This window comes from Pelodiscus sinensis, chromosome 2 (assembly GCF_049634645.1).
Source record: "Pelodiscus sinensis isolate JC-2024 chromosome 2, ASM4963464v1, whole genome shotgun sequence".
NCBI lineage: Eukaryota > Metazoa > Chordata > Testudines > Trionychidae > Pelodiscus > Pelodiscus sinensis.
This window is the reverse complement of record NC_134712.1, coordinates 9,780,360-9,808,331: the sequence shown is the minus strand read 5'-3', so window position 1 is coordinate 9,808,331 and position 27,972 is coordinate 9,780,360. Positions and strand designations below refer to the sequence as shown.

At 44.2% G+C, this 27,972-nt stretch overlaps 1 protein-coding gene across 10 annotated transcripts in view; it reads right to left on the bottom strand.

Moving 5' to 3' along the window:
* The window catches only part of FAM135B (family with sequence similarity 135 member B), a 388,356-nt gene that overhangs the window by 40,237 nt on the left and 320,147 nt on the right, over window positions 1-27,972 (bottom strand). For 9 of the 10 annotated variants that reach the window (XM_075920076.1, XM_075920075.1, XM_075920080.1 and 6 more), the window contains 2 exons: window positions 5,959-6,112; window positions 4,424-4,473 (listed from right to left, as the gene is read on the bottom strand). In XM_075920076.1, coding sequence (XP_075776191.1) covers window positions 4,424-4,473; window positions 5,959-6,112 — 204 coding nt within the window. The remainder of the gene's footprint in view (window positions 1-4,423; window positions 4,474-5,958; window positions 6,113-27,972) is intronic. The other variant, XM_075920079.1, reaches the window with a different exon arrangement.

Here is a 27,972-nt window from a genome sequence, read left to right as displayed (position 1 = left end):
CCCCGGGCTTCCTGGAATCAGCCGCTGATCAGTTTCAGCAGCAGCTGAATCTGGACGCCTGGGACAGAGCAGCTGGGGCACTGCCGGGTAGGTCCCCTCAGTGCCGCACCTCTGCGCTGCGGGGACCAACCCGGCAGCACCCCAGCTGCTCTACCCGAGGTGTCCCCAAGTCAGCCGCTGCTGAAACTGATCAGCGGCTGATTCCAGGAAGCCCGGGGCAGAGAAACTCTGCCTCGGGCTTCCTGTAGTCAGCCGCTGGTCAGTTTCAGCAGCGGCTGACTTGGGGACGCCTGGGGCAGAGCAGCTGGGGTGCTGCCGGGTTGGTCCAGTAGTGCTGCTCCTCGGGGACTGCCTGTATTGCTGTTCTCTGTTCACAGGAGAGGGCCCAGGAAGCGGGAGGATGAAGGGATAAGCCCACTAACAGGATGAAATAGCGAGAGGTGGCCATCCAATTTCCTGCATGCTCAGCACCTCTCAGGATTTGGCCCCTGGGTAGGGCTGAGAAGGACCCTCGAATTCCAAGCCCCTCTACACTCACATGAATTCTGCAATATTCATTCATTTCGGACTTTCAGAGCAGTTTGAAACGTATTACTGCCAAGATCATGAGTCAGGCCCTCTAAAATCATTCCATTGCATTCAAACTCAGAAGATTTTTATAAATAATAAAGGTCGGGGGCTTTGTATTTGTCTGCTAGTTTCTGAATTTTCAGGGTGCACTTGGGTCATATTTTTAAACTCTTCTCTGCAACCCAGATGGTTAGACTGACATCACAGACCATTACATCTCATTCAGTTACCCCTTCCTGGAACCCAATATATTGTTCAGCTAAGCACAGTTCCAGGAAAGCATCTGTATTGCTCTCACATTGAGAGGTGTAGAATCGACTTCCTCCCTTGATAGTTTGCTCCAATGGTTAATTTCCCTCTTTGTAAAAACATAAAAAGTAGGCCTTGTTGCTAATTGGAGCTCTTTAGTACACAGCATTTTATCCACAGGAAGGAATTTACACACTGTGATCTGAGGAAGTGGGTCTGGCCCACGAAAGCTCATCATCTAATAAACCATCTTGTTAGTCTTTAAAGTGCTACATTGTCCTGCATTTTGCTTCAACTACCCCAGACTAACACGGCTACATTTCTATCACTAATCAAAGTCAGGTCTCAATCTACATGTTGATAAACTAAACAGGTTGAGCATTAAATCTCTCACTATAAGGCATTTTTTTCAAGCTCTTAAGTTTTGTGACTCTTTCCTGCACCATCTCTCGTTTTTCAACATCTGTGTCAAAATGTGGGCACAAGAACTGCATGTAGTAGACTCTTCAATGCTGTATTCACAGAGATAAAATCACCTCTTTATACAATTCATTACTTTTCCATTTATATGCTTCTTTAATGTCGGGCACCTATGTTTGATCACTTAGGGTGCATCTACACTGCACCGTTATTTCGAGATAACTAGCATTATTTTGAAATAACAATGTGAGCGACTACATAGCCATTCCGTTATTTCGAAGTCTGTAAATCTTCTTCTGTGAGGAAAAATGCCTATTCCAAAATAGCTATTTGAAAATAAGCTATTTCAGAATAACTATTCTGGAATAGCTTATTTTGAAATAAGCGTGCAGTGTAGATGTACCCTTAGGCTATGTCTAGACTGCAAGCCTCTTTCGAAAGAGGCTCTTTCGAAAGATACTTTCGAAAGAGCCTCTTTCGAAAGAGAGCGTCTAGACTGCACGCGGAACTTTCGAAAGAGCAAGCCGCTTTTTCGAAAGAAAGCACCCAGTGAGTCTGGATGCTCTCTTTCGAAGAAGCCCTATTTACATTCAAGAACGCCTTCTTTCGAAAGAAGCACTTTCGAAAGAAGGCGTTCTTCCTCGTGAAATGAGGTTTACCGCCGTCGAAAGAAAAGCCGCGTTCTTTCGATTTAATTTCGAAAGAACGCGGCTGCAGTCTAGACGCAGGTGAAGTTTTTTCGGAAAAAGGCTACTTTTCCCGAAAAACCCCCTGAGTCTGGACACAGCCCTAGGGTATGTCTACACTAGCCCCCTAGTTCGAACTAGCGAGGCTCATGAAGGTGATCGAAATTGCAAATGAAGCACGGGATTTAAATATCCCATGCTTCATTAGCATGTTCCCGGGAGGTCGCCATTTTGGAAATTGACTAGCCTGGAATAACTGCCCACATCTACATGAGGCAGTGAAATGGGAGTTCGAAGTAAAACCCTTAATTCAAATTAGCTGTTAAACCTCATTCCAGGAGGAATAACAGCTAATTCGAGTTAGGGCTTTACTTCCAACACCCGTTTCACTGCCGCGTGTAGATGCAGGCAGTTATCCCATAAGAACAAAAGAACGGCCATACTGGGTCAGACCAAAGGTCCATCTAGCCCAGTATCCTGTCTGCCGACAGTGGCCAGCACAAGCTGCCCCAGAGAGGGTGGACCGAAGACAATGATCAAGCAATTTGTCTCCTGCCGTCCCTCTCCAGCCTCTGACAAACAGAGGCCAAGGACATCATTTTATCCCCTGGCTAATAGCCTTTATAGACCTAACCTCCATGAAATTATCTAGCTTCTCTTTAAACTCTGTTATAGTCCTAGCCTTCACAGCCTCCTCTGGCAAGGAGTTCCACAGGTTGACAACACGCTGTGTGAAGAAGAACTTTCTTTTATTAGTTTTAAACCTGCTACCCATTAATTTCATTTGGTGTCCTCTAGTTCTTCTATTATGGGAACTAATAAATAACTTTTCTTTATCCACTCTCTCCACACCACTCATGATTTTATATACCTCTATCATATCCCCCCTCAGGGTATGTCTACACTACCCTGCTAGTTCGAACTAGGGGGGTAATGTAGGCATACCGCACTTGCAAATGAAGCCCGGGATTTGAATTTCCCGGGCTTCATTTGCATAAGCCGGGCGCCGCCATTTTTAAATCCCGGCTAGTTCGAACCCCGTGCCGCGTGGCTACACGTGGCACGGAGTAGCTAGTTCGGATTAGGCTTCCTAATCCGAACTAGCTGTACTCCTCGTGGAATTCGAACTCGGGGTTCGAACTAGCCGGGATTTAAAAATGGCGGCGCCCGGCTTATGCAAATGAAGCCCGGGAAATTCAAATCCCGGGCTTCATTTGCAAGTGCGGATGCCTACATTACCCTGCTAGTTCGAATTAGGAGGGTAGTGTAGACATACCCTCAGTCTCCTCTTTTCTAAACTGAAGAGTCCCAGTTGCTTTAACCTCTCCTCATATAGGACCTGTTCCAAACCCCTAATCATTTTAGTTGCCCTTTTCTGAACCCTTTCCAAGGCCAAATTATCTTTTTTGAGGTGAGGAGACCACGTCTGTACACAGTATTCAAGATGTGGGGATACCATAGTATTATACGGTGTCTTATTTTCTATCCCTTTCTTAATAATTCCTAGCATCCTATTTGCCTTTTTGATCGCCACTGCACACTGTGTGGAAGTTTTCAGAGAACTATCCACAATAACTCCAAGATCTCTTTCCTGATTTGTCATAGCCAAATTAGCCCCCATCATACTGTACCTGTAGTTGGGGTTATTTTTCCCAATGTGCATTACTTTACACTTATCCACATTACTTACCTCACTGCTTACCCCTTTCTCCAGATCATTTATGAATAAGTTGAAAAGGATTGGTCCCAGGACTGACCCTTGAGGGACACCCCTTCCATTCTGAAAATTTACCACTGATTCCTACCCTTTGTTTCCTGTCTTTTAACCAGTTCTCAATCCAATAAAGGACCTTCCTTCTTATCCCATGGCCATGTAATTTACAGAAGAGCCTTTGGGGAGCAACCTTGTCAAAGGCTTTCTGAAAATCTAAGTATACTATATCTACTGGATCCCCCTTGTCTGCATGTTTGTTAACCTCTTCAAAGAACTCTAATAGATTAGTAAGACATGATTTCCCTTTACAGAAACCATGTTGACTTTTGTCCAACAAATTATGTTCCGGGCTAGTCAATTTCCAAAATGGCGACTGCCCAGGAATATGCTAATGAAGCATGGGATATTTAAATCCCGCGCTTCATTTGCAATTTTGGTTTCCCTCATTAGCCTCCCTAGTTTGAACTAGGGGGCTAGTGTAGACATACCCTTAGTCATATATACCTTGAACTCCATCAGCAGTAGCCCATATATTATAATCCAGGAGTGGGTTGCGCCCAACCCCATACTCTTTACATTTAATTAAATGGACCTTCAGGGCTTCTTCAAGGGATGATGTCAGCCCTTGTTAAAACAGTCTAACAGTAATTTCATGGTAATGCATCTGTAATTGCAACAAAGGTTTGTTTGGCTTATAAACACTGATCTCATTTTCCCCAAGTGAGTTGTTTCAGTGAGTTTGGAAACTGTGCAGTGCTCGTATTGAGTCTGCTAAAGAAAATACCTGCAGCTCTGTACAAAGTTGTGATAGCGTATCTTCCACAGCCAGCTCTTCTGGGGGCAGAAAAAGAAAAACCATGTTTGAGAAGAGTAGAAGGGACATATTAACTCATAACTTTCAACCCAAATGAGGGCCGAATCACTCAACATTTTACTCTCCACCCTCCACAGGCAAGTGTTTCCTTGGCTCTGCATGTAAGATCTCTGCCCCAAAGCCCTTCTCTTTCTCTAATGGTCAACATCTGCTCACTTTACTCCAGCAGGATTTGGCTCTTCCTATATGGGACTCCCCCGGTGTAAGTAGCAGCTTGACACTGAAAAAAGGAGCATGCACATTACAAAATGCCTTACACTTTCCCCAACCACAGCTGGAGATTTTGCATATTCATAGGCACAGCTATGGGGGTCATGAACACAGATAGCTACACCCCATCTTGTCATGTTATGGTTCGTGCTTCAATGTTGACTCATGAATTTTCATTCTTGATTTCTCAGGCCTGGTCCACACATAAAATTTAGGCTGACACCATTATACCAGTCTGCGGTGTGAAAAATCCACTCCCGACCAATGTTGCTCTCCTGTCCTAACCCCCAGTGTGGATGCAGCCAAATCAATGGGAGAATGCACCTGCCGACATAGCTACAGTCAGCTGGGGAGGGTTGTTCCCATGCCACTGGTAAAAGCCTTTACTTCAGTGAAGGCTTTGTCCACTCTAGGGGGCTGTGCAGGCATAGGTACAGCAATGTAGCTGGCATAGTCTCTGAAGTATAGACATACCCTTATTTTGGAAACTAGATCACTACATTTTTTATGTACAGACCATCAGTCTATTCAATGCCCACTGAATTTAATTAAAAGAATCCCAGTGTCTAATAGGCTTACAATCAGGCCCCGGAGTCCTGAACCAGACATTTTAGACTTGTAAATGGGTATGGACAATTTAATTCTTAAGTGGTTAAGCAGTTACATTTGCATTTAGTGAATTGGCATGTACAGCAAGTGTGTGTGCAAACAAAATGCATATTTATGGGCTAGAAACTGTCTGTAAATCTGGCCCAATGGATGCAGAAATTTAACTTGGATGTGTTTGGTATCTTTTTTCTATTTGTGATAGACCAAACACACAAGTTGCATCCTTCAACACTGAAAACTGTCAATGTGTAAGCTCATCTCAACATGTAGCCAGTAACTAAAATACCTGACATGTGTTTTGTTGTCATGCTGTAACTTACAGGTTATAATAAATGTAAGTACCAGATCTATTTTTAAGGACGTTTTCTCACTGTGTGAATGAAGTGAACCAGTTTTTGGATCCACGTTGTATGAGGGAGGGGAACATGAAGCAAGTAACAGGGACTGCAGTGTGCATAAAGCGTGTGGTATGTGCAGCACAATGCTTTATAGTTGACTGATCCAAAGTATCTACAAAATCTAAAAGGAAAACATTCTCACAATCACCTGGAAATCTTAGTTACCACAAGTTGTGTTTAAAAGGAGATCCGTCAATAGTAGGTGATGTAAAATGGCCATTCTCTTACCTAACTTCAGCTGTGGCAAATCTGGAATCTCCTTCGTTATGACTGTGTAGTACATGTGAAGTCCCCTGTATGCATTCAAGAGCAGCAGACACAGGTCCTTATGCCATTTGTATGCATGTTGCATGCAATTTTCAGAAGGGACATAAAAACTGCCCTGGATAAGGAAACAGAAGAAAATGTATGCAAATTAAAATTTACAGTCTTGTTTTGTGCTGGAGGCTTTAAAAATCGGAGTGTGAGCTGCCCCATAGTCCTGCATCCTGTCCAGATACAGAACTGTATATCGTATTTCAATCTTGATTTCCATTCATCCTCAGTGTACCAAGATCTGCACACTTGGGGTATGTCTACACTACATGCCTCTGTCGGCAGAGGCATGTAGATTTGTTTGTTCGGCAAAGGTAAATGAAGCCGCGATTTAAATGATCGCGGCTTCATTTACATTTACATGGCTGCCGCGCTGAGCCGACAAACAGCTGATCAGCTGTTTGTCGGCTCGCCGCTAGTCTGGACGTTCCCCCTGTCGACATCAAAGCCCTTTGTTGGCAGCCCCGGTAAACCTCATTCCACGAGGAATAACGGGGCTGCCGACAAAGGGCTTTGATGTCGACAGGGGGAACGTCCAGACTAGCGGCGAGCCGACAAACAGCTGATCAGCTGTTTGTCAGCTCAGCGCGGCAGCCATGTAAATGTAAATGAAGCCGCGATCATTTAAATCGCGGCTTCATTTACCTTTGCCTACAGCCCTAATCTACATGCCTCTGCCGACAGAGGCATGTAGTCTAGACACAGCCTTGGCGTCACATAAGAGGATTTCCAGAACCATTAGCCCCTTTTTTACATCAGAAGCAGAAAGCCTGAACTTGGGGCTGTCATGTGAGGAAGCAATCGAGTAGTTGAAAGTATGTTTAAATACAGAATTCTACAAGGAACAACTGTGGAAAAGGAACAATATTTTATACCTACTTGATGAGGTAATTAGTAGAGTTTAGGCATGTGTAATACTGGAGCAAAATCAAAGATTTCCTATCCATTTTAAAATCAGAACACGACTATAAATTTGCTACCTGCAATTGTGACCTGCAAATCCTAAAATTACTAGAATTGAAAATAAGGCAAAAATGTTTCCCTAATGTTTTCAGTTTGCTTGCTTTGTGCATTTGTCAGCATTTTGTGGATAGCCAGTTTCACTGTTTGCTCTGTGTAGTGATCTACACATCCTGATCCTGCAGTTAACTCTGGATCTGAGGCTGGGACTGAGGCCTGAATAACTTTTCCCTGATAATCTGAGTGGGGTTTTTTTAACCAAGGATCACATGAGAGAAACAACACTTTAAAGAGAGAATTTAGTCACAGTCTTCATTATTCAGTTCACTTTTGTCAACAAAACCCTGTAGTCTAGACACACCCTAAGAGCTTGAATTTGGTGGTGTCTTTTCCCAAGAATCGTCAGGGATTTTGTAATGGACACAAGGGAACCAGTTTGTCTCGAGGGGTGGGAAGACACTAACATGGGGCTTCTTGTGTGGCTGACATATCACAGACTGAACCCCCGACCTCCATAGCTACACCCGTGAGTCTCCTCAGGTTGAGTGAAAGGGAGGGGCCTGTAGCTGGAGGCTGCAGCAGACTCACAATCTGATCCCAGTACTCCAACTGTCTTCCAACAGCTAGACACCTGCATATGCACAGCCCCCCTACTTATTTAAATGCAGCTGTGTATGAGCACAGGGTTAGCCCATGTGGAGTCAATCAGGGCCAGGGCCTTTGTCTAACACTTGTATTTCTTGTTGGTAAATGTTAGTCTCCATTAGAAATCCCCCAGAGTTGTCACTGCGTTGTGTTGTAAACATTAACTTGAAATCCTGAAGGCCTGGAAGAACTGAGCACGCTACAATGACAACAGAGTATCTGGGGGCTTTGAGGGAGCTGGAAAAAGGACACATGTAGAGAGAAGGTGCTGGAAGAGTACAGAAATGTAGAAGAAGATTGCTGCACTTTTAGGGTGCATGTAGATTTGTTTACTGGGCATAGGAAAACGAAGTGGCAATTTAAATAATCGCTGCTTCATTTAAATTTAAATGGCTGCTGCGCTGTGCCGATCAACTGTTTGTTGGCTCATCGTGCTAGTCTGGACGCTCCACGGTTGACATAAAAGGCATTTGTTGACCTCCCCGGTAAACCTCATCCCATGAGGCATACCGGGGAGGTCGACAAATGCCTTTGATGTCGACCGCAGAGCGTCCAGACTACCGCGCTGAGCTGACAAACAGCTGATCAGCAAAGCGCGGCAGCCATTTAAATTTAAATGAAGCAGCAATTATTTAAATTGCCACTTCGTTTTCCTATGCGGGTAGCCTAATCTACATGCCTCTGTTGCCAAAGGCTTGTAGTCTAGACATACCCTTAGAGTCAAACGTATACCACTGCCACGTTACTTAGGCAAAACCACTCTGACAAATGAATGCTCTATTCAATAACAGGAACATCTATTTGTGGTACATTTTATATTGGTGACAGTTGCACAACAAGACAGTGTTTTAATGGGTCTGTTTTCTGATTCTCTTGATGGAAAGCATTGTTATAAAACAAAAATAATAACAACAAGGAAAGGGAGCAGCAGGTGGGATCACAAATGTATGAGTTAAAGTCAGTGAAAATCTTTATTAATTCAGTTTTAATTACGTTCATGTCTGCATAGTTCCTGTGTGGTGCTTTCTTTTCAAATCCTAACATATTCTTCAAGTTGATTTCATATGAGTGATTATGATCCCTTAGTCAGAGATCAGTTAATTCACCTTAGCTAAGCACAGGTTTTGTGAGAACGGTTCCTGCAGAGACCTATGCATTGCAAAAATTGAGTAGAGGAAGCTACTTACTCCTTTGCTGCACAATATAACAGGCATTATAATCTAGAGCAGGGGTTCTCAAACTTTTTGGCCTGCGGCCCACCCTGCTCAACGCAGACCTTTCTGTGGTCCACCAGCCAAACTCCCATCATGACAAAATGGGTACAGGAGGGAGGAGTGAGGATGCGGGGTCTGGTTTTGAGGTAGGGTGCAGGATCAGGCTGAGGGTGGGAGGGTCTGGGTGGGAGGTGCAGGAGCAGAGTATCAGTGGGAGGGAGGCTGCAGAAGCAGGCTAAAGATGGGGGTCTGAGTGGGAGGGTGGGTGCAGGAGCAGGCTGAGGATGGAGGGTCTGGGTGGGTGGTGCAGGAGCAGGGTGGAAGTGCAGAGTTTGGGCATGAGGGGATGGGAGTGCTTACCAGGCTCTGCCCCCCCCCCCCTGCAGTTCCCATAGACCTTGATTCCGGCCAATGGGAGCAGCGGGGAAAGCCTCCAGGTGACTGGTTTCCTGAGATGCCATTCCACTGGAGGGAGAGGAAGCTGCTTCCTTCCCCTACAAGCCAGATCTGTCCCGTGAGGCTCACATGCCCCACACCTCCCGCAGTGGAAAGCCAGCACTGGTGTTCGTGTGTGAGTGGCGGGTGCTAGAGTGCCAGCGCAGGCTCCTCACTGCGAAGCAGGGGAGAAGAAGGGGAGATCTCATCTGCAAGACAGCTGCAGACCACTAGCAGCCCATGGACCACACTTTAAGAACCACTGGTCTAGAGGTCATTGTAGAGCAGTGGTTCTCAAAGTGTGTTCTGTGGCTCACTAGTGGTCCATGACCATTTTGCAGGTGGTCCGTGGGCTCACCCCCTGCAGCAGGAGCCCGCATTGGCACTCCAGCCCCATCCCCCTCCACAGGTTTAGAGTGCCAGGGTGGGCTCCCTACTGCGGCAGGAGAGGGGACCCCTGAGCCTCGTGGCCCAGATTTGGCTTGCAGGAAGAGGAAGCAGCTCTGAGCATGGCTGCTCCCTCCCTCAACCCCGCAGTTGGGAGAACAGCTGTGTAGGAAACTGATCACCTGGAGGCTTTCCCTGCTGCTCCCAGTAGCCAGAATCCTGACCAATGGGAGGGAAGGGGGCGGTGCCTGGGGGGCGCAAAGCCAGGGAAGCACCCCACATATCCCTCATGCCCAGGCCCCGCACTCCTCACACATCCCTCCTTCCACCGAGACCCCATATCCCCACCCTGCTCCAACATCCTCCCTCCCGACCAGAGTCCCCAACCCGCAGCCCACTCCTTCACCCAACCTCCCAGCCAGACTCCCCACCCTGAGCCCATTACTGCACCCTTGCTCTGGCCCAGAACCCCACGCCCTCCTGCACCCGTATTGCCATCATGGGTGGTTGGTGGGTGGTCCGCGGAAAGGTCTGCATTCAGCAGGATGGGACATGGGCCAAAAAGCTGGAGAACCACTGCTGTAGAGAGAAAGAATTATGAGACAGTGTGTGACACTAAGCCACAAAGTTTAAAGCAATGCAGACTAAATGACCCAAATGCAACCTTTACAAATATTTTAGAAAAGTATCTACATGGTAGTGAGGGCTAATTTCATGGTAGATAGACGGACGCTTTGACGTGCAGAACTGTATGTTAGAGAATTAGAATCAACTAGTGATTCTGTTTGTCTGTAGGGACCTTTATCTTAGAGGTTGACAGTGTAGCCAGATGGTTTTCATGTGCTATATTCTATTGATTCAATTGCGGATGATGTGGCACGCTCCATCCCTCTCATGTAGTTCAGCCCTGTCAGAAGCTGGCAGTCTCTCCCAAATGCTCCCTCCTAACCTGTGAGAAACACGGATTGGATGATGCCTCTGCCCCACTCCTCCTCCAGCCCCCGCAGCACAGGCTCTAAAATAGAGGGTGAGATGAAGGACCCTTGAGAGCCTAGGAGGAGCAGAGATACAGCTGGGGGCTTGTGGAGGGAACGGACAGGGGCTGGACTGAGTGGAGGGAGGACTGACCCAAGAGGGATGGAGTCCAATGGGCAGTTGAACCGAGAGGAAGCTGGGGAATGAGACTGATTGCTGGGCAGATGTCAAGTGGAGATGGGGGTGAGAGATCCTGCAGCAGGTACCAAAATCACCGTCTCCAATACATTTGGGAGCAGGGGCGCCACTAGTTATCGCACACGCAGAAGGGGAGTTCCAATACTCAAAAGACAGATTCTAAAATCTCACAATAAAAAAAAAATCACGACTGGGGAGGCAATCCCATGACTTTGGGCGACCAAGTTATGAACTGATCTCTTGAGGACAGCAATACAGCAGTACCCCATATTCAGGGCAGCACCTCAAAGGTACAAACCAGCCCTGACTTTCTGTGACTATTAAGCCATGCTGGTGGCTGCAGAGAGTCTGTGATGCTCCACTGAACGGCCTAGTGTCTTTGGATCCACTTGAGATAGTAACCACAACCCTGCTATAATAGGAAGCCAAAAAGCCACCCTCCTCAAAGGCCAGGCCAAAGGATCCCCAGCAACATCTCCCATCACAGCCCATTCTACAGGTGGCCCTTTCGACTAATCAGACTAATACATCAACAGTGCTTGCATATGTGGGGGAAAGTTCTTGCCATGGAGGCCCAAATTGCTCTGCCTGGCCCACACAGAAAGTTACACCAGGTGAACTCAAGGGGCAATTTTGAACGGATTTGGCGAAACCGGTGCAAGTCTGGCATGGGAACTTTTAGGAAACTTTAGGCGGATGGATTTGAATCTGGGACCTCTGGAGCTAAGTATAGGCGCCTCTACCCTCTGAGGGTATGTCTACACTACCACCCTAGTTCGAACTAGGGTGGTTAATGTAGGCAACCGGACTTGAAAATGAAGCCCGGGATTTGAATTTCCCGGGCTTCATTTGCATGTTGCCGGGCACCGCCATTTTTAAATGCCGGCTAGTTCAGACTCCGTGCCCGCGGCTACATGCGGCACGGACTAAGTAGTTCAGATTAGGCTTCCTAATCTACCTGTGGAACGAGGTGTACAGGTAGTTCGGAATAGGAAGCCTAATCCGAACTACCTAGTCCGTGCCGCGTGTAGCCGTGGGCATGGAGTCCAAACTAGCCAGCATTTAAAACTGGCGGCGCCCGGCAACATTCAAATGAAGCCCGGGAAATTCAAATCCTGGGCTTCATTTGCAAGTTTGAATGCCTACATTAACCACCCTAGTTCAAACTAGGGTGGTAGTGTAGACACACCCTGAGATAGAAGCCAGCTGGCTCCCAGCCCATGCTGTAGAGGTGTCTTGGTCTTAACTGTTGCTGTAGTCTAGGTACCACTTGCATTGCTCAGTTACCACACTAGGTGTGTGGGTTACACAACCTAAATGATATGCATAAACACAGCTGATGTATTCAGAAGGGCTTGCACTAGTTTGATTGGATTGATTCTGAAATGTACTTCTGTCAAACAGGCCCAAACTCATTGCTTTGCTTTATTCTTATTAATTACCTCAGTTTATGGCACAAGCAACTTCCACTGTACCTGTTTCAAATGCATCTGTATCAACTTGTTTCTAAAGCTGTCTATTCTTAGCCCTTATAGAATCATAGAAATGTAGGACTAGAAGGGACCCATAAGAGGTCATCACATTGTCTCCCTACCCCTACTGCCTACGCTAAGGAAGGGTCAACTAAACCTACATCATCCTGATAGTTTTTTGTCTAACTGGTTCTTAGAAATCTCCACAGGCAGGAATTCCAAGCTCTCCTTTGGAAATGTATTCCAATAATTAGAAAGTTTTTCCTAATATCTATCCTAAAGCTCCTTGCTGTAGATTAAGGGTGTGTCTAGACTACTGAGTTTTGTCGACAAAAGTGGACTTTTGTCGACAAAACTATACCAGCGTCTACACTACCGCTGAGTTCTGTCGACATAACGTCGACAGAACTCAGCAGTTTTGTCGACGCTGGTATACCTCATTTTACGAGGCATAACACCTTCTGTCGACAGAGTTCTGTCGACAGAAGGTGTTATTGCCTGTAGGGTTGCGTCTAGACTACAGGGTTCTGTCAACAAAGCAGCTTGCTTTGTCGACAGAACTCAATGTGTCTGGACACTCTTTGTCAACAGAAGTTTTGTCGACAGATACTGTCGCCAAAACTTCTGTCGACAAAACGCGGTAGTCTTAGGTCCGTACCCTAGGTCCGTCATTTCTTGTCCTGCCTAGAGTGGACATGGAGAAGATTGATCACATAATAGCCTTTCACATATTTATTACCCCCCTCCTTCCCCAAGTCTTCTTTTCCCAAGACTAAACAACCCAGGTTTTTGTATCCTTCCCACAGAGATCAAGTTTTCTATATATTTTTATTATTTTTCTTGCTTTCCTCTAGTCTGTCTGAATGTATCCACATCTTTCCCAAAGAGTGGTGCCCAGAACTGGACACAATACTCCTCACAAGGCTGAGGTCTCAGCAGTGTAGAATAGACAGCAACGTTTTACATATAATTAGTCCTATTAATACATCTAGCAACTGTATATTATTGGCTCCTATTTAATTTGTGATCCTCTGGAACCCCCAGATCCTTTTCAGCAGTAGTGCTGCCTCACCAATTATTCCCCTCATGTTGTAGTTGTGTATTGTTACCTTGCTAAGTGTGGACCTTTGCACTTCTCTACTGAATTCCATCTTGTCCATTTCAGGCCAAAAACAAAGCCCGGGGTGGGGGGGAGCAAATACAAAAGAAAAGAAAAGAAAAGAAAAGAAAAGAAAAGAAAAGAAAAGAAAAGAAAAGAAAGTGTAGTAGTCAATTGCGGAAGAACTTTGTACATGATAGTTTAGAGGTAGTGAGGCCTGCATTCCTTCCTCCCTTTCCCTTTCCCCTATATCTGATGACCCAGAAGCAACTCTTTGGGAACATACGCCATTTAAGATAAGAATTATTGCCAGTATAGGGTAAAGGACAAGAACGCATAAACAACTCTGTTTAACCTAAAGTACTGATCATGTAAACAGGGCCAAAAGACAAGAAGAACCAGATCAGAACCAGATCAATAACTGACAGCTAAGCTCTACATCAGCACTAATGAGTAAGCCCTGGAAATTTCCAAACTGCCTAACAGGGCAGGAAAACTGTATTTAAGGCTGCCTCAGAGCCTAGAAAATCAGACTTCGCTGATGGGCTTTGGGTACCAGCGCCTTGGAAACTGAGACAACCTCCCATTTCGTCCGCAGCCTACCCGGGGTCCCAGGCTTGCAGGAAGGGATGTAAGATATGCCGCTTCTTTGTTATATTGTTCTTCCATTTATGGGGCACAGCTGTTAGCTGTCAGGAAATAAGCTACTTGTGCTTGACAGATACCTGTGTGGCGTCCTTTGTACTTTGGGAACCCAGTGTTGGACCTGAGACTTACTCTTGCTGACTACAGAAAGAGGTGATCTGGGAGATATGAGAGATAATGCAGACTCTGAAGAGCACTTTTGATTTTTTGTATATGTTTCATCATCTATGATATTTGCAGGAGCTAAATATCTCTTGGAGAAATTAATTCAACCCATCCTATTAGTTGTCAAACATTGTTAGCTTTTGAGGGCTCTTTGGGGGGCTATATGGACTGAAATGCTGCTTGTCAGTTAAGTCACTGACAGATATGCAAATCATCAACACTTATTGTCATAACTGATACTAATTAGCAGCCTCAGGTGAGATCAAAGTTTTAAAGGGTTTGGACACTGAACTGTCATAACCAGATTCATAGATTTTTTAAGGTCAGAAGGGACCATAAAATTATCTCTGAAATCCTGGTGTTGCGGTATATTGTGCTCCCCATGACTTGGTCAAATAGCTGCATGTTGAGTGAAGCTACTGAAGCCAATGGGACCTTTGTCACTGAATTTACTTGGTAAGATTTCATTCTCTATGTCTAGTATGTGTCTAATCACCAGATATTTAGGGTGGCCAAGTTAGGAATGTGAATATTAAATACCAACATCAGATACATAATCCATACTCTGCCTTTATTAATAAAGGCACATTTCTTTCTAGCACTGGAACTACATTACTATGAATTAGAGAGCAAATTTAAACTGACCCATCAAAGAAACACACAGAATGTTCTGCTTCTTCATTTTACCCAGAAGATCAAACAGGGTAACATAAAAACCAAACTCTATAAAGCCCTGCTTTATACATTTAAATAAATGGCCCATTCAAACGAACAAACCTTCTGCTGTTTTCAGCTAATCAATTTATCCTATAATTGACTATATTATTTTATAAATGTACTTTTCCCTTCTAAAAAGGGAAAGTAAAATAATTTTGAAAAAAGCAAACACCAATTAAATAAGGTTTGTGCCAATTCACTATTCTAACACAGAGAACAATTTGTAATTATCCACATCCCATGTACCCAGTCCATCACATAACATAGTACCAAAAGGATTTGATGTCTTGCAATATACTGTACTGGGCTTTCATTTGTTTTGTATTAAAGCAATTTCACAGAGCCTGTTAACTGTGTGCAATGTTCAATAACCAAACTAACAGTTGGTAAACTGGACCCTTACTATTTAATATAACTGGGGACGTCATGACTCAGTTGAGATTCAATTGCTAACAAATTAGTTGTCAGGAGCTTTAACATACTTATAAGTCATTCAAGATTCAAATTGCCCTCTTTGCAGCCTTGTTAATGAAATTAGGTTAGGCCTAATGGGCATTGCTCAATTCACATGAAGAGCTGGAAATGACCCTCCAAACACATGCACTTGGAACAAAGGAACAACAATCACATCATCCAGAGACAGAAGAAACCTGTTAGGTCACTGAGTTCCTCTCCCTGCCAATGTATATTGCATCCTATAGGACAGTTACTAGTCTAGTTTCAAATACTCCAGGCAATGAGAGTCAAGGATACCTCTTGAAAGCCTATTACACATGTAAGATCTCACTGCTGGGAAGGGGCTTAGATTAATATGAAGGAATGCAATTATGGCAATAGACACATTAGCTCTTCCACCTGCTTATTCTTTTTAAAACAGAAGGATGGAGCAAGTTCTGCAACTTCTGAATACAATGGTGCAGGCAAAACTCTGAGCTAGAGATTGCATTTTCTCACATCACACAAAGTGAAACGGGACTTTGTATAATTGCAAACAAAAAACAACAACAAAACATATGTGATACTGAAAGTGATGTTATCTGCTTTCAGGGTGACAGACCCTGATCTAACAAAGGAGAAGTTTTACTTACGCCCATTAAGTGATTGTCTAGGAAGGAGTACTGCTGAAAGGCATTTAGGGGTCATAGTGGTCGACAAGTTAAACATGAGTCAACAGTGTGACACTGTTGCAAAAAAAGCAAACATGATTCTGGGAAGCATTAACAGGAGTGTTGCGAGCAAGACATGAGAAGTCATTCTTCCGCTCTACTCTGCGCTGATTAGGCCTCAATTGGAGTATTGTGTCCAGTTCTGGGCACCACATTTCAAGAAAGATGTGGAGAAATGGGAGAAGTCCAGAGAGGAAGCAACAAAAATGAGCTATGAGGGAAGACTGAAAGAACTGGGCTTGTTTAATTTAAAAAAGAGAAGAGTGAGAGGGGACATGTTAGCAGTTTTCAATTATCTAAAAGGGTGGTACAAGGAGGAGGGAGAAAAATTATTCTGTTTAGCCTCTGATGATAAGAAGCGATGGGCTTAAACTGCAGCAAGGGAGGTTTAGGTTGGACATTAGGAAAAACTTCCTAGCTGTCAGGGTGGTTAAACACTGGAATAAATTGCCTTGGGAGGTTGAGGAATCTCTGTCACTGGAGATATCTAAGAGCAGGTTGGATAGACATCTATCATGGATGATCTAGACAATGCTTGGCCCTGCCGTGGGGGTAGGGGACTGCATGTGATGAACTCTTGAGGTCCCTTCCAGTTCTATGGTTTTATGATTCTATGATTAACATTATTTTATTACATCAGTATCCAAGAGATTGGGTATTTACATCCATTATGCTAGGGGATATACAAACTCAAAGGAAGAAACAGTCTTTGTCCCGAAGAACTTGCAATCGAAACAGACCAAACTGACCACAGTGGTAGGAAAAACATGGGCACAGAAAGTGGAGTGACTTACTCAAGTCAGAGCAGATTAGTGGCAGAAAGGGAATAAAAACTAGGGGTAACATCTATAGAACTAGGATGATTTACACCATCTAGTCCCAGGCCTCCTGAGTCACATTCCAGTGACCTAGTCCACTGCAATGCAAGGCACCAAGGAGAACCCTCGGTTTCGTACAGATAAGCACATGCTTAAATGCTTCATTGTTTTGGACTTTGAGTCTGCAGGTAGTCCCATTAAACAGGGACTGTTTCTATATTCAGGGAGTGGTCAATGTAAAGAAGGGTGGAATGATTGTGAAATAACTTTGATAGACAGATAGAGAGATAGATCTATATCGTTATAAAAATATGTAAACAATGAATGGTCCTGTAGCACCTTAGAGCAAGGCTACTCAACATGCGCTTGCGTCCCACGGCCCATTTGTTTGTGTCCTGCGGTGTGGTTTGAGTTGATATGTATTTTAGTAGTTAAATTCCTGGACTGCCATTGCTCATTAAAAGTGCTGTCATATGGGTGGAAATTGGGTAACTATTGCATTTTATTCCTATTAGCAGAACCGACTTAAATGGGGCCTGTATGTTGCGTAGCCTTGCCTTAATTTTTGTATTCATGCCTATCAGTGTGAAAGAAGATATTTGCATATATATTTGCATGTATATGCAACCACACTTACGTTGCAGCCCTCAGCATGTGCTGTGGGTATCACTGTGGCCCCCAGGGTTTCCAAAGTTGAGTAGTTCTGCCTTAGAGACTAACAAAAAATATGTTTGTCTTCAAGGTGCTACCGGACCATTTGTTGTTTTTAAAGTATTTTTAGTTACAGACTAAAATGGCTACCCCTCTGAGACTTGCATATCATTATAGTTATAGATACAATATCTATCCATCTATCTATATTTAAGGGCAATATTTACAAAAACAATTAAATCCCATTTTCAAAAGACTGTTAGGCACCAAGATTATGAAAATGCATTGGATTTAGTCTCCTGTGTTCCTTTGAAAGCTTCATCCATCTTTACTACCTTTCCGAACACATAGCTCTAGTCAGGAGCGGCCCTAGACAAGCTGCCGGCAACTGGTGCCCTAGGCGAAATGCGTGATCGGCACATGATTGGCACCCCTGCCTCCAAAGCCCTCAATGGCTGTTTATCTTGGCGCCGTAGGTGACCACCTAGGTCGCCTAAACTGACGAGCCATCACTGGCTCTAGTGTACTAGAAATGCAAAGGAAATAGGACAGCCTACTTGTTCCACACTGGATCAATTACTAATGCCCTCCTGCCAACATTAGTCTACACTGAGAAAACAGGAAACGGTATATAAGTTCCTGTGTCAGACGAGGAATTTTGTCGGCAAATTAAAAAAAAAAAAACTTGCACAGATCCCAGAAGTCTACAAGAAACAGTTCTTATACCTATTTAGTAGTCAATGTTCCTTGTGTCTCAATTCTATCACCTAGCTCTTTCTCCTAAAACTATGTAACTAGCATGATACATAAAGTCTTATCCTGCTTAAAAAAAAAAAGCACATATGTATTACCAAGTTGTCTTCTATCCGGAAGCAACTTGTGAAAGAAGGATCAGAGTTTACTCCAGAGTTGGGCCTAGACTATGAACGTTGATCCCTTGAGATATCAAGTTTCCCAAAAATGTGGAAGACAACTGTTTATAACAAAAAAAATAAAATAAAAAAAACAAAAAGACTTTACAGAACCTTTTAACTATGTGGTATAGATGAATTGGTCCCAAGTTATAAAACAGACAAGTAATATGAGTGAGGTAACATCTTTTTCTAGGGCCAGCTTCTTCTGGTGAAAGAGACACGCTTATGAGCTTACACAGAGCTAAGTGCTAAGGGTGACATAAGAGTGCTGTAGAAGCTGGAAAGCTTGTCTATCTCACCAACAGAAGCTGGTCTGATAAAAGATATTATCTCATCCAACTTGTCTTTACAAAACATGGAAGGTAAAGGATTTTTTATCATGTACTCTTAAACACGAAAGCTAAACACTTCAGATAAACAGCTAGATGGGACCAGAAATTGCCTTTTAATGTGCATAGTATATCAATTTAATTAGCAAATTACCTTGCTTGTATTGATTTACTAATCTTCTATAAAATATAAAGTGCTTTGTTATCTAAAGTCATGAAATTAGTGACAGACATAAAACTGCTATACCGTTTTTATATGGTTGAATTATTTGCACTTGGCAGAAATAAAACCAAAGGCAACAATAAAGAAAATAACGAGGAAGCGATAATTATGGGTTTTGTTCACCCTTGGTCTTCTAAGAAATCTGACCTGCAAGAAAACTTACAGCTTTACTAAATACAGGGCCTGACTATAACAGTATTTCTACTGCTCGAAGGAGTAATGACAATATAAAAGTTATTTGAGATCCAAAGTAGGCCCAATATTGCTCAACAATTTGCACAAGAACGGCTTAGCTATACTAATCAATTACATTATCAAAAGGGAACCCTTGGGATTCAGCATTCCTCCACCTGAAAGTGTAGCTGTACACGGAAAAATGCCTGTAGAAATGGCCTAGTGGCCAACAATTGTATTTCAGTTATTTTATATCAAAAGTACAGTAAACTTCCAATAATCCGGCACCTTTAAGACCCAGGGGGTACCGGATTATTGATATGCCGGACCATCAGAAGCGGGGCTATGAGATGTCTGGGGTGGATTGGGGGGGGGGGGGTGAGGCTGCACTGCGGGACCAACCCGGCAGCACCCCAGCTACTCTGCCCCAGACTTCCCCAAGTCAGCCACTGCTGAAACTGACCAGCGGCTGACTCCGGGAAGCCCAGGGCAGAGCAGCGCCAATTGTCCGGCTGCCTGGAGCACTTCCGGGTTCCAGGTGGTGCCGGACTAGCAGGAGTGCCCGACCACTGGATGCCAGACAACTGGAGTTTTACTGTACTCTGTTTATGACTAACAATGTAGTTTTCCTAACTACAAGCCCTTGGAAGTTCACTACTCTCTTGAATAACCTCACACAGAAAAAATATGAAAAAGAAAAATGCCATATCACCCATGGGTGGATACTTTTCGTAAAGCCATCACTCTGTATTAGGGATGTAAAATCCCATTTACTTAGGGGGCCTGGGGAAGCTGAAGCAGCCCTCCACTCACAGAAGGCCACAGGCAGATGGATGCTCTCTGGGTAACTGTTAACCATTACCTGCTAAGCATCACCCATTAAGGCTGTCTGGCCACTTACCTTATCTATGTATTTACTACCTTTCTGATTTTGGAGTTTTGCTAAATTTGAAGGAAACATCCAAGGAATGGGAAGCAATTGTTCCACTCTACTCGGCACTGGTGAGGCCTGAGCTGCAGTACTGTGGCTAGTTGTGGGCGCCATGCTTTGGTAAAGACATGGACACATTGAAGAGCGTCCAGTAGTGATCAACAAAATGTTAGAAGATTTAGAAAGCCTGAACGCTGAGGAATAGGGTTACCAATTATGGTTGGCTGTATTCTTGGGAAATGTAATCACCTTAATTTCTAGAGACTCCAGTACAATCCTAGAGGTTGGCAACCCTAGTGAGGAAAGCGTAAAAAAACCTGAGCATCATCAGCATAGCAGGCTCAGCAGCGTTAAGCAGCCCATTTATCTCAATAAGATATTCGCAGCTGAAAAAGAATATTCTGTGGAGAGTCATACAGCCTGAAACAATGGCTCTGTGATGTGTGAACAGATCCTTTTCACTCAGGGGGTGTTGCTTCCCAACTGCTATCCCCAGTAAAGCGTATCCCGCCTCAGCTCCTCACCAATGTGGTTTTGGTGCATACTCTTTGAACGCCTGCTGTCAGTTCCACACTCAGACAAGTAGAGCTCCCTTAGGGTACATCTAGAACTCCAGTATCCCGGAAAAACTCCACCATGTCCAGGGAATGCGTTTGCTCTTTCGCTTTTTTTGTGGAAGAGCAAACACGCTCTTTCGAGGACCCCTATATTCCTCTTTCTACGAGGAATAAGGGATCCTCCAAAAGAGGATGCTCTTCTGCCATTTGGCCCCAGCTAGATGGGGTCAAATGACAGAAAAGCCTCTTCTGGAAAAGTAATCAGAAAAAGCTACGCAAATTGCTCCCCACAATTTGCGTAGCTTTTTCCAAAAAAAGGCTAGAGTGTATACATAGCCTTAGACCCTGGCTTACCCAGGGAGCAGAAGACAGAGGAATTCAGACACCCCAAAAAGACACACATAAAGAGGAGCAGCAATGGGGCTCGGCCAACCCATGGATGCTCAGTAGTCCCAGATCCTGGCACACACAGAAGGACATGGATGGTACTCAACCTTGCCAGTTATTCCGTGTTTTGTCCTTCTCCTCCTCCCCCCCCCCGATTATTCCCCATTTTGTAGTTGTGCCTTTGAGTTTTGCGTCCTAAGTGCCCTGATCTTTACTGAATTCCATCTTGTTGAATTCAGAACAGTTCTTCAATTTGTCAAAGTTGTTTTGATTTCTAACCCTGTCCACCAAAGTGTAGTGCTTGCGATGCCTCCCAGCTTGATGTCATCCAACAATTTTATAAGCATCCTCTCCACTCCATTATCCAAGCCGTTAATGAAAACACTGAATAGTATTCAGGACTTACCCCTGCAGGATCTCACTAGATGCACCCTCCAGACTTAATAGCAAATTATTGATAGCTACCCTTTGAGTAAAATGCAGGACAATGTAGTACTTTAAAGACTAACAAGATGGTTTATTAGATGATGAGCTTTCGTGGGCCAGACCCACTTCCTCAGATCAAATAGTGGAAGAAAATAGTCACAACCATATATACCAAAGGATACAATTAAAAAAATGAACACATATGAAAAGGACAAATCACATTTCAGAACAGGAGGGGGATGCGGGGGGGGGGGGGGGGGAAGGAAGGAAGGTAAGTGTCTGTGAATTGATGATATTAGAGGTGGGGAGAGTGGGAAGTTTGTGAGTTAATGGTATTAGAGGTGATAATTGGGGAAGCTATCTTGGTAATGGGTAAGATAGTTTGAGTGTTTGTTCATTCCTTTTTGGAGAGTGTCGAATTTTAACATGAATGACAGTTCAGAGGATTCCCTTTCAAGTGCAGATGTAAAAGGTCTTTGTAGCAGAATGCAGGTGGTTAAGTCATTGAGATTTACCCTTTGAGTGTGGTTTTTCACCTAGTTATGCACTTATCCTGTAGCATTTGTATCTAGAGCACATTTCCAAGGTTTTACTTATTATAGAATATTGTGGGAGGATGTCAAACGCCTTACTAAATTCAAAATACATATCCAGTTTTCCCCTCACCCACTAGGCCAGTCACCCTGTCAAGTAGGAACTGAGGTCGGCTTGGCATGATTTGTACTTGACAAATCCATACTGCCTATTCTCTGTAACGCTAGGTGATTACAAATCGATAGTTTAATACTTTGTGTCAGTATTTGTCCAGGAATTTAAGTTCAGCTGTCAGATCTGTAATCACTGAGGTCCTCTTTGTTCCTCTTTTTAAGGTTCTGTGGTTGCTTTTCTGTAGAACTCACTTCACAAAAGAGACCTACTTTTTCTCCTTCAAAATTCTGACATGGATTGGAACTGAATTCACATTGCCTGATGTGGGTGCATAGTTTCAATGACTATAACATATCTCAGAGCCTTCCAGATCTGCTGATCCAAATACAGGTTGGATGTCTGAAAACTGGCATTCTCTGGTCCGCCACATCTGTGGTCCAGCAGGATGATGGATGCTTCTGTACCAGAGAACCAGGAAGACTAAGGACACGAGGGTCAAGAAGGTCAGCAGCCTGGCTGGGGGCAGCACGGGACTGGGGCTGGAGCCCCACAGCAGTCCGCAGTGACTCAGGGCCAGTGCTGGAGCCCCTCAGCTGCCCCAGGGAGTGCAGCACTAGGGCCGGAGAAAGTGTCTTGAAGCAGTGCCCAGAAGAGCTAGAGCTGTGTGGCAGCCCTAACCCAAGGGAGTCTGGAGTCCTGGGGCAGAAGCCAGAGCCTGGACTTCCCAAGGATCCAGTAGCAGCTGAGTGAGCAGCTCAGCAAAGTGGGGAGGGGTAGAGGCAGGGTGCCTGCTGGGGCGATAGCCTGCTAGCAGCAGGTAGTCGGCTTGGGGGCTGGTGGCAGGGGACCTCTCCTGGTTTGGCAAAGTCTCTGGATCGAGACAGGTCGTGTCCAGATTGTGCCAGACCAGGGAGATCCAACCTGTAGCTTTTCAGATAATTAGGCTTCCTCTCGCCTCATGTCCAGAATATCATGCCTGACTGAAGATTCTCCCTTTTTCAAACAATGTTTTAATTTGCTTTCTCTCAAAGGCCTAGTGGGTGCCACACACTTTCCTGGTGTAACCCTCAAGTATTCAAGGGCTTGGTGCAATGATCTGAGCCCTAGCCTGATTGCTAAGCTGGATTGGGTTTGTTTTTTGTTTTTTTCATGGGACTGTATGTGAGGGCCCTCTCGGTAAAATGGTCCTAAATTTGATCTCTACCTTTATCCTGGGCACCACGAGGTACATAACATTTCAAGACAGTCCCATTTACCACACAGATTTTAGAGCACTGATAATGGTTGTGCTTTAAACAGAAAGCTGGTCTTATCCCTCACGATAGCAGAATTGAAACTAGTAGAATTTAAACAGTCTGGATGTAACTGTAGCACTAATTCAGCCATGGAACAGACCTATTGTGAGTTGGCACAAAGGTCCTGGAGAGAGTCAGGTCTACCCACGCAGATTTTGTCACAGATCATTTAATCCGAGGCACATCACATTCCTTTATTTGTAACAACAGAACATACTGATCATTGAAACATAGAGTCATAGGGCTGGAAGAGACCTCAGGAGGTCATTGAGTACAACCCCCTCCTCAAAGTACGGCCAACCCCAACTAAATCATTCCAGCCAGGAATGAAGAATCCACCACCTTCCTAGGTAACCCATTCCAGTGCTTCACCTCCCTTCTGGTGAAATAGTTTTTCTTAATATACAACCTAGGCCTCCCCCACTGCATCTTGAGATCATTGCTCCTTGTTCTGCCATCCGTCACCACTGAGAACAGCTTCTCTCCATCCTCTTTGGAACCCTCCCTTCAGGTAGTTGAAGGCTGCTATCAAATTCCCCCCGCCCCTTACTCTTTTCTGAAGACTAAATTAGCCCAAATCCCTCAGCCTCTCCTCGTAAATCATGTGCTTCAGTCTCCTAATTATTTTTTATGCCCTCTACTGGAATTTCTCCAGTGCATCCACATGTTTCTGTAATGGGGGGCAGAGCACAGAATTGGACACAATACTCCAGATTTGACCTCACCAGTGCCGAAAAAGGAGAATAATCACTTTCCTAGCTCTGCTGGCAGTGCTCCTACTAATGCACCCCAATATGCCGATAGCCTTCTTGGCTACAAGGGCACACTGTTGACTCATATCCAGCTTCTCATCCACTGTAAACCCAAGATCTTTTTCTGCCAAACTGCTGCTTAGCCAGTCGATCCCCAGCCTGTAGCAGTTCTTGGGATTCTTCCATCCCAAGTACAGGGCTCTGCACCTGTCCTTGTTGAATCAGATCATCATCAGATTTCTTTTGGCCAAATCCTCCAATTTGTCTAGGTCACTCTGGACCCTATCCCTACCTTTCAGTGTATCTACCTCTTCCCTTAGCTTTGTGTCATCTGCAAACTTGCTAGGGGTGCAATCCATCCCCTCATCCAGCTCATTAATAAAGGTGTTGAACAAAACTGGCCCGGAACTGACTCTTAGGGAACTCTGCTTGATCCTAACTGCCAATCAGACACTGAGCCATTGATCACTACCCATTGAGCCTGATCATCTAACCAGTCTTTTATCTACTTTACAGTCCATTTATTCAGTCCATACTTCGTTAGCTTGCTGGCAAGAATATTGTGGGAGACCATACCAAAAACTTTGCTAAAGTCAAGGTATATCATATTCACCGCTTTCCCCATATCCACAGAGACAGTTATCTCATCATAGAAGGAAATCAGGTTGGGTGGACATGACTTGCCTTTGGTGAATCCATGTTGACTATTCCTGACCACTTTCCCCTCTTCCAAGTGCTTCAAAATGGATTCCTTGAGATTCCCGTCCATGATTTTTCCTATTTACAACTTATGCATATTGCGAGGTTGCTTTAAGTAGCTTTTGTAAAGTGTGTTGAGATCATATAAGTGAAAGGTGATGTAGACATGCCAAATATTTATCTTATAAAACAAGCAAGGAGGTTGAGGTTTAAAAAAAAAAGGATCGGTGTGACCATGCAAAAAATACAGTTAATGCAAAAGGGAATTAAAACCACTAAACACACAAGGCATCTAATTAATGCCGTGGGGATAGTGCACAAGAACATTAGAACATGGTTATTTCCATCTTAATTAGAATCCAGAATGTTCACCTACTGGTAAGAAAAGGCAAATTCACACCCATTACTGTGATCAAACAAGGACCCCTGAGCAGAAGAGCTGCCATGTTATTAGACATCACCCCAGGCAGCAGACATAACTAGATAGGAAAATCTCATTATAGTTGCTAGCACCTCCGTCTTGGCACAAAAAGAAAAAGAAAAAGAAAGAGTTTGCATTGCAGATTAATGAGTTTTAAGGGCAACTGGAAGCAACTAAAATGTTATGTTACACTTTTAAATACATCAACAAAGAAAGATTTCAAACTTGCGTTCTGGTGGTGGATTTAATAATTGGTGGTGGATTTTTACTCTTTGTATCTTTGCCTTTAGCTTAGCGATCCAACAAATCACTGCATACATTATATTATCTTAGTACTTTTGTTAACAGTGTGATCAGTTATTTAGCTGGTGATATACAAAACTGGTATCAGTTTCCCCAGTTTTGTCACAAAGCAAGTGCTTGTTATATAGCAAACAACAAAAAACAAAAAAACAAAAAACACACCAATTCCTAGTGGTCCCTTTCCATAGGGCAGTTTATATTTTAAAGCATAGAATTAAGAAGGTTTCTTTTGCAAGCTTCTAAAACTGTGTCTAAGTGATCTAATATTTATTGTGCAAGTGACCTCTAAGATCCCCTCCAATGCCAATTAATAAAGGGATCACTGTCCTTTAATAGCAACTCCTACAGGCCTGAAAAACTTCTCAATCTACCTAACACAGAGCTGTCATAGTTTTGACAAAAAAGAACTTTGTGAAAGATATCAAATGGAAGTTTATATTATACTGCCATCGTAATCATTCATGGTACATCTAGACTGCACTCTAAAATAAAAATAAGATATGCAGTTTGCGCTACACAAATTGCATATGTTATTTTGATTTTATTTCAAAATAGGCTATTGCAAAATTTAGCACATCTAGGGTACGTCTAAACTACATGCCTCCGTCGATGGAGGCATGTAGATTAGCCAGATCGGCAGAGGGAAATGAAGCCGCGATTAAAATAATCGCGGCTTCATTTAAATTTAAATGGCTGCCCCGCTCTGCCGATCAGCTGTTTGTCGGCAGAGCGGGGCAGTCTGGATGCGACGCGCCGACAAAGAAGCCTTTCTTGATCGGCAAAGGTAAACCTGGTTTCACGAGGCATACCTGTGCCGATCAAGAAAGGCTTCTTTGTCGGCGCGTCGCGTCCAGACTGCCCCGCTCTGCCGACAAACAGCTGATCGGCAGAGCGGGGCAGCCATTTAAATTTAAATGAAGCCGCGATTATTTTAATCGCGGCTTCATTTCCCTCTGCCGATCTGGCTAATCTACATGCCTCCGTTGACGGAGGCATGTAGTTTAGACACACCCCTACATGGCTCCAAATTTTGAAATAAAGCGCTATTTTGCAACATCTCTTATTCCTCGTGGAATGAGGTTTACAGGATGTCGAAAATTATTTAGAAATAGCAGATGCTTTCCTTGGACACAGGGTAGCTATTTTGGGATACCTCTGATATCCTGAAATAGCCTTGCAGTCTAGCTGTATGCTGAGTGATGTACATAGACGTGATACTTACAAAATTATATCTCTGCATTATAGACATTTTTAAGACGTGTAACCAGGCAGGGTTGATCAACAAGATTGTCCCAGACAAATGAATGTTGATTTGTCCGTCTGCCTGTGTTTCCAATGTTAGTCTAGTATTGTAAATGGAAAACACAATGGGAAATTTATTTGAACATAAGTCAACAGGAAAAGTCAGGTTGATGGGGATGGAGGATGTTGCAAAGGAAGACACCAGAGACCAAAATTTGAAAGAATTGTCTTGTGTCTAGGGTCAAAACAATGAGTTTGGGGGCTATATCAGCAGAAGTAAAAATATTTGGTATCCATTCATGGAGGAACACTCTTAGCAAAATGAGGTAATGTGCATCCATTGTCAGTCCTATTTGGGACTGCAAACCAGAAAGCTCTGCAGAAAGTCTTTGAAGGCAAGAAACCATTTTAGAAAAGGATTGTAACCCACTGAAGTTATGTATAGTTCAGGGGCAGGCAATAATTTTTGAGCAGGGGCCATTTCTGAAATTTTTGAAGTGGTCCAGGCCAACCTGGAAGGGGCGTGGACTCAGGTAGAAGGGGCGGAGTCAGGACGCTTCCATGCTTCCACACCCATAGACCCTGATTGGTCTGGGAGTGGGGGAGCAGGTGAAGTCTTTGCCCCACTCCAGAGAGGAATGCCAGCTGTTCCGAACAGCTAGCGGTTCCCTCTAAGTGCCCGTGTTCTTGTCAGTGCGAGGAGACTTTGCACCCTCTCCTTCCTGCTCCCACGTCAATCAGGGCCTGAGAGAGGGAGAGCATGCAAAGTCTCTTGCTCGCTCCCAGCCCTGAGCAACAGCTGGCAGTTTACTTTAAGTGCCAAGCCCTTTGTAGGGTGGGAGGAGACTTTGCATATTCCCCCTATCCCCAAAGCTCTGATTGACCTGGGGGTGGAGGGAGCATTCAAAGTCTCCTCCCACCCTGTCCCCGTCCTGCAAGGAGTGTGCAGCACTTAAAAGCGCTGCTCCCCTTACAGGGCAGGAGATGTTACATGCTCCTTCCACTTCCCTAGTTCGAACTAGGGTGGTTAATGTAGGCAACCGAAGTTGCAAATGAAGCCTGGGATTTGAATTTCCCGG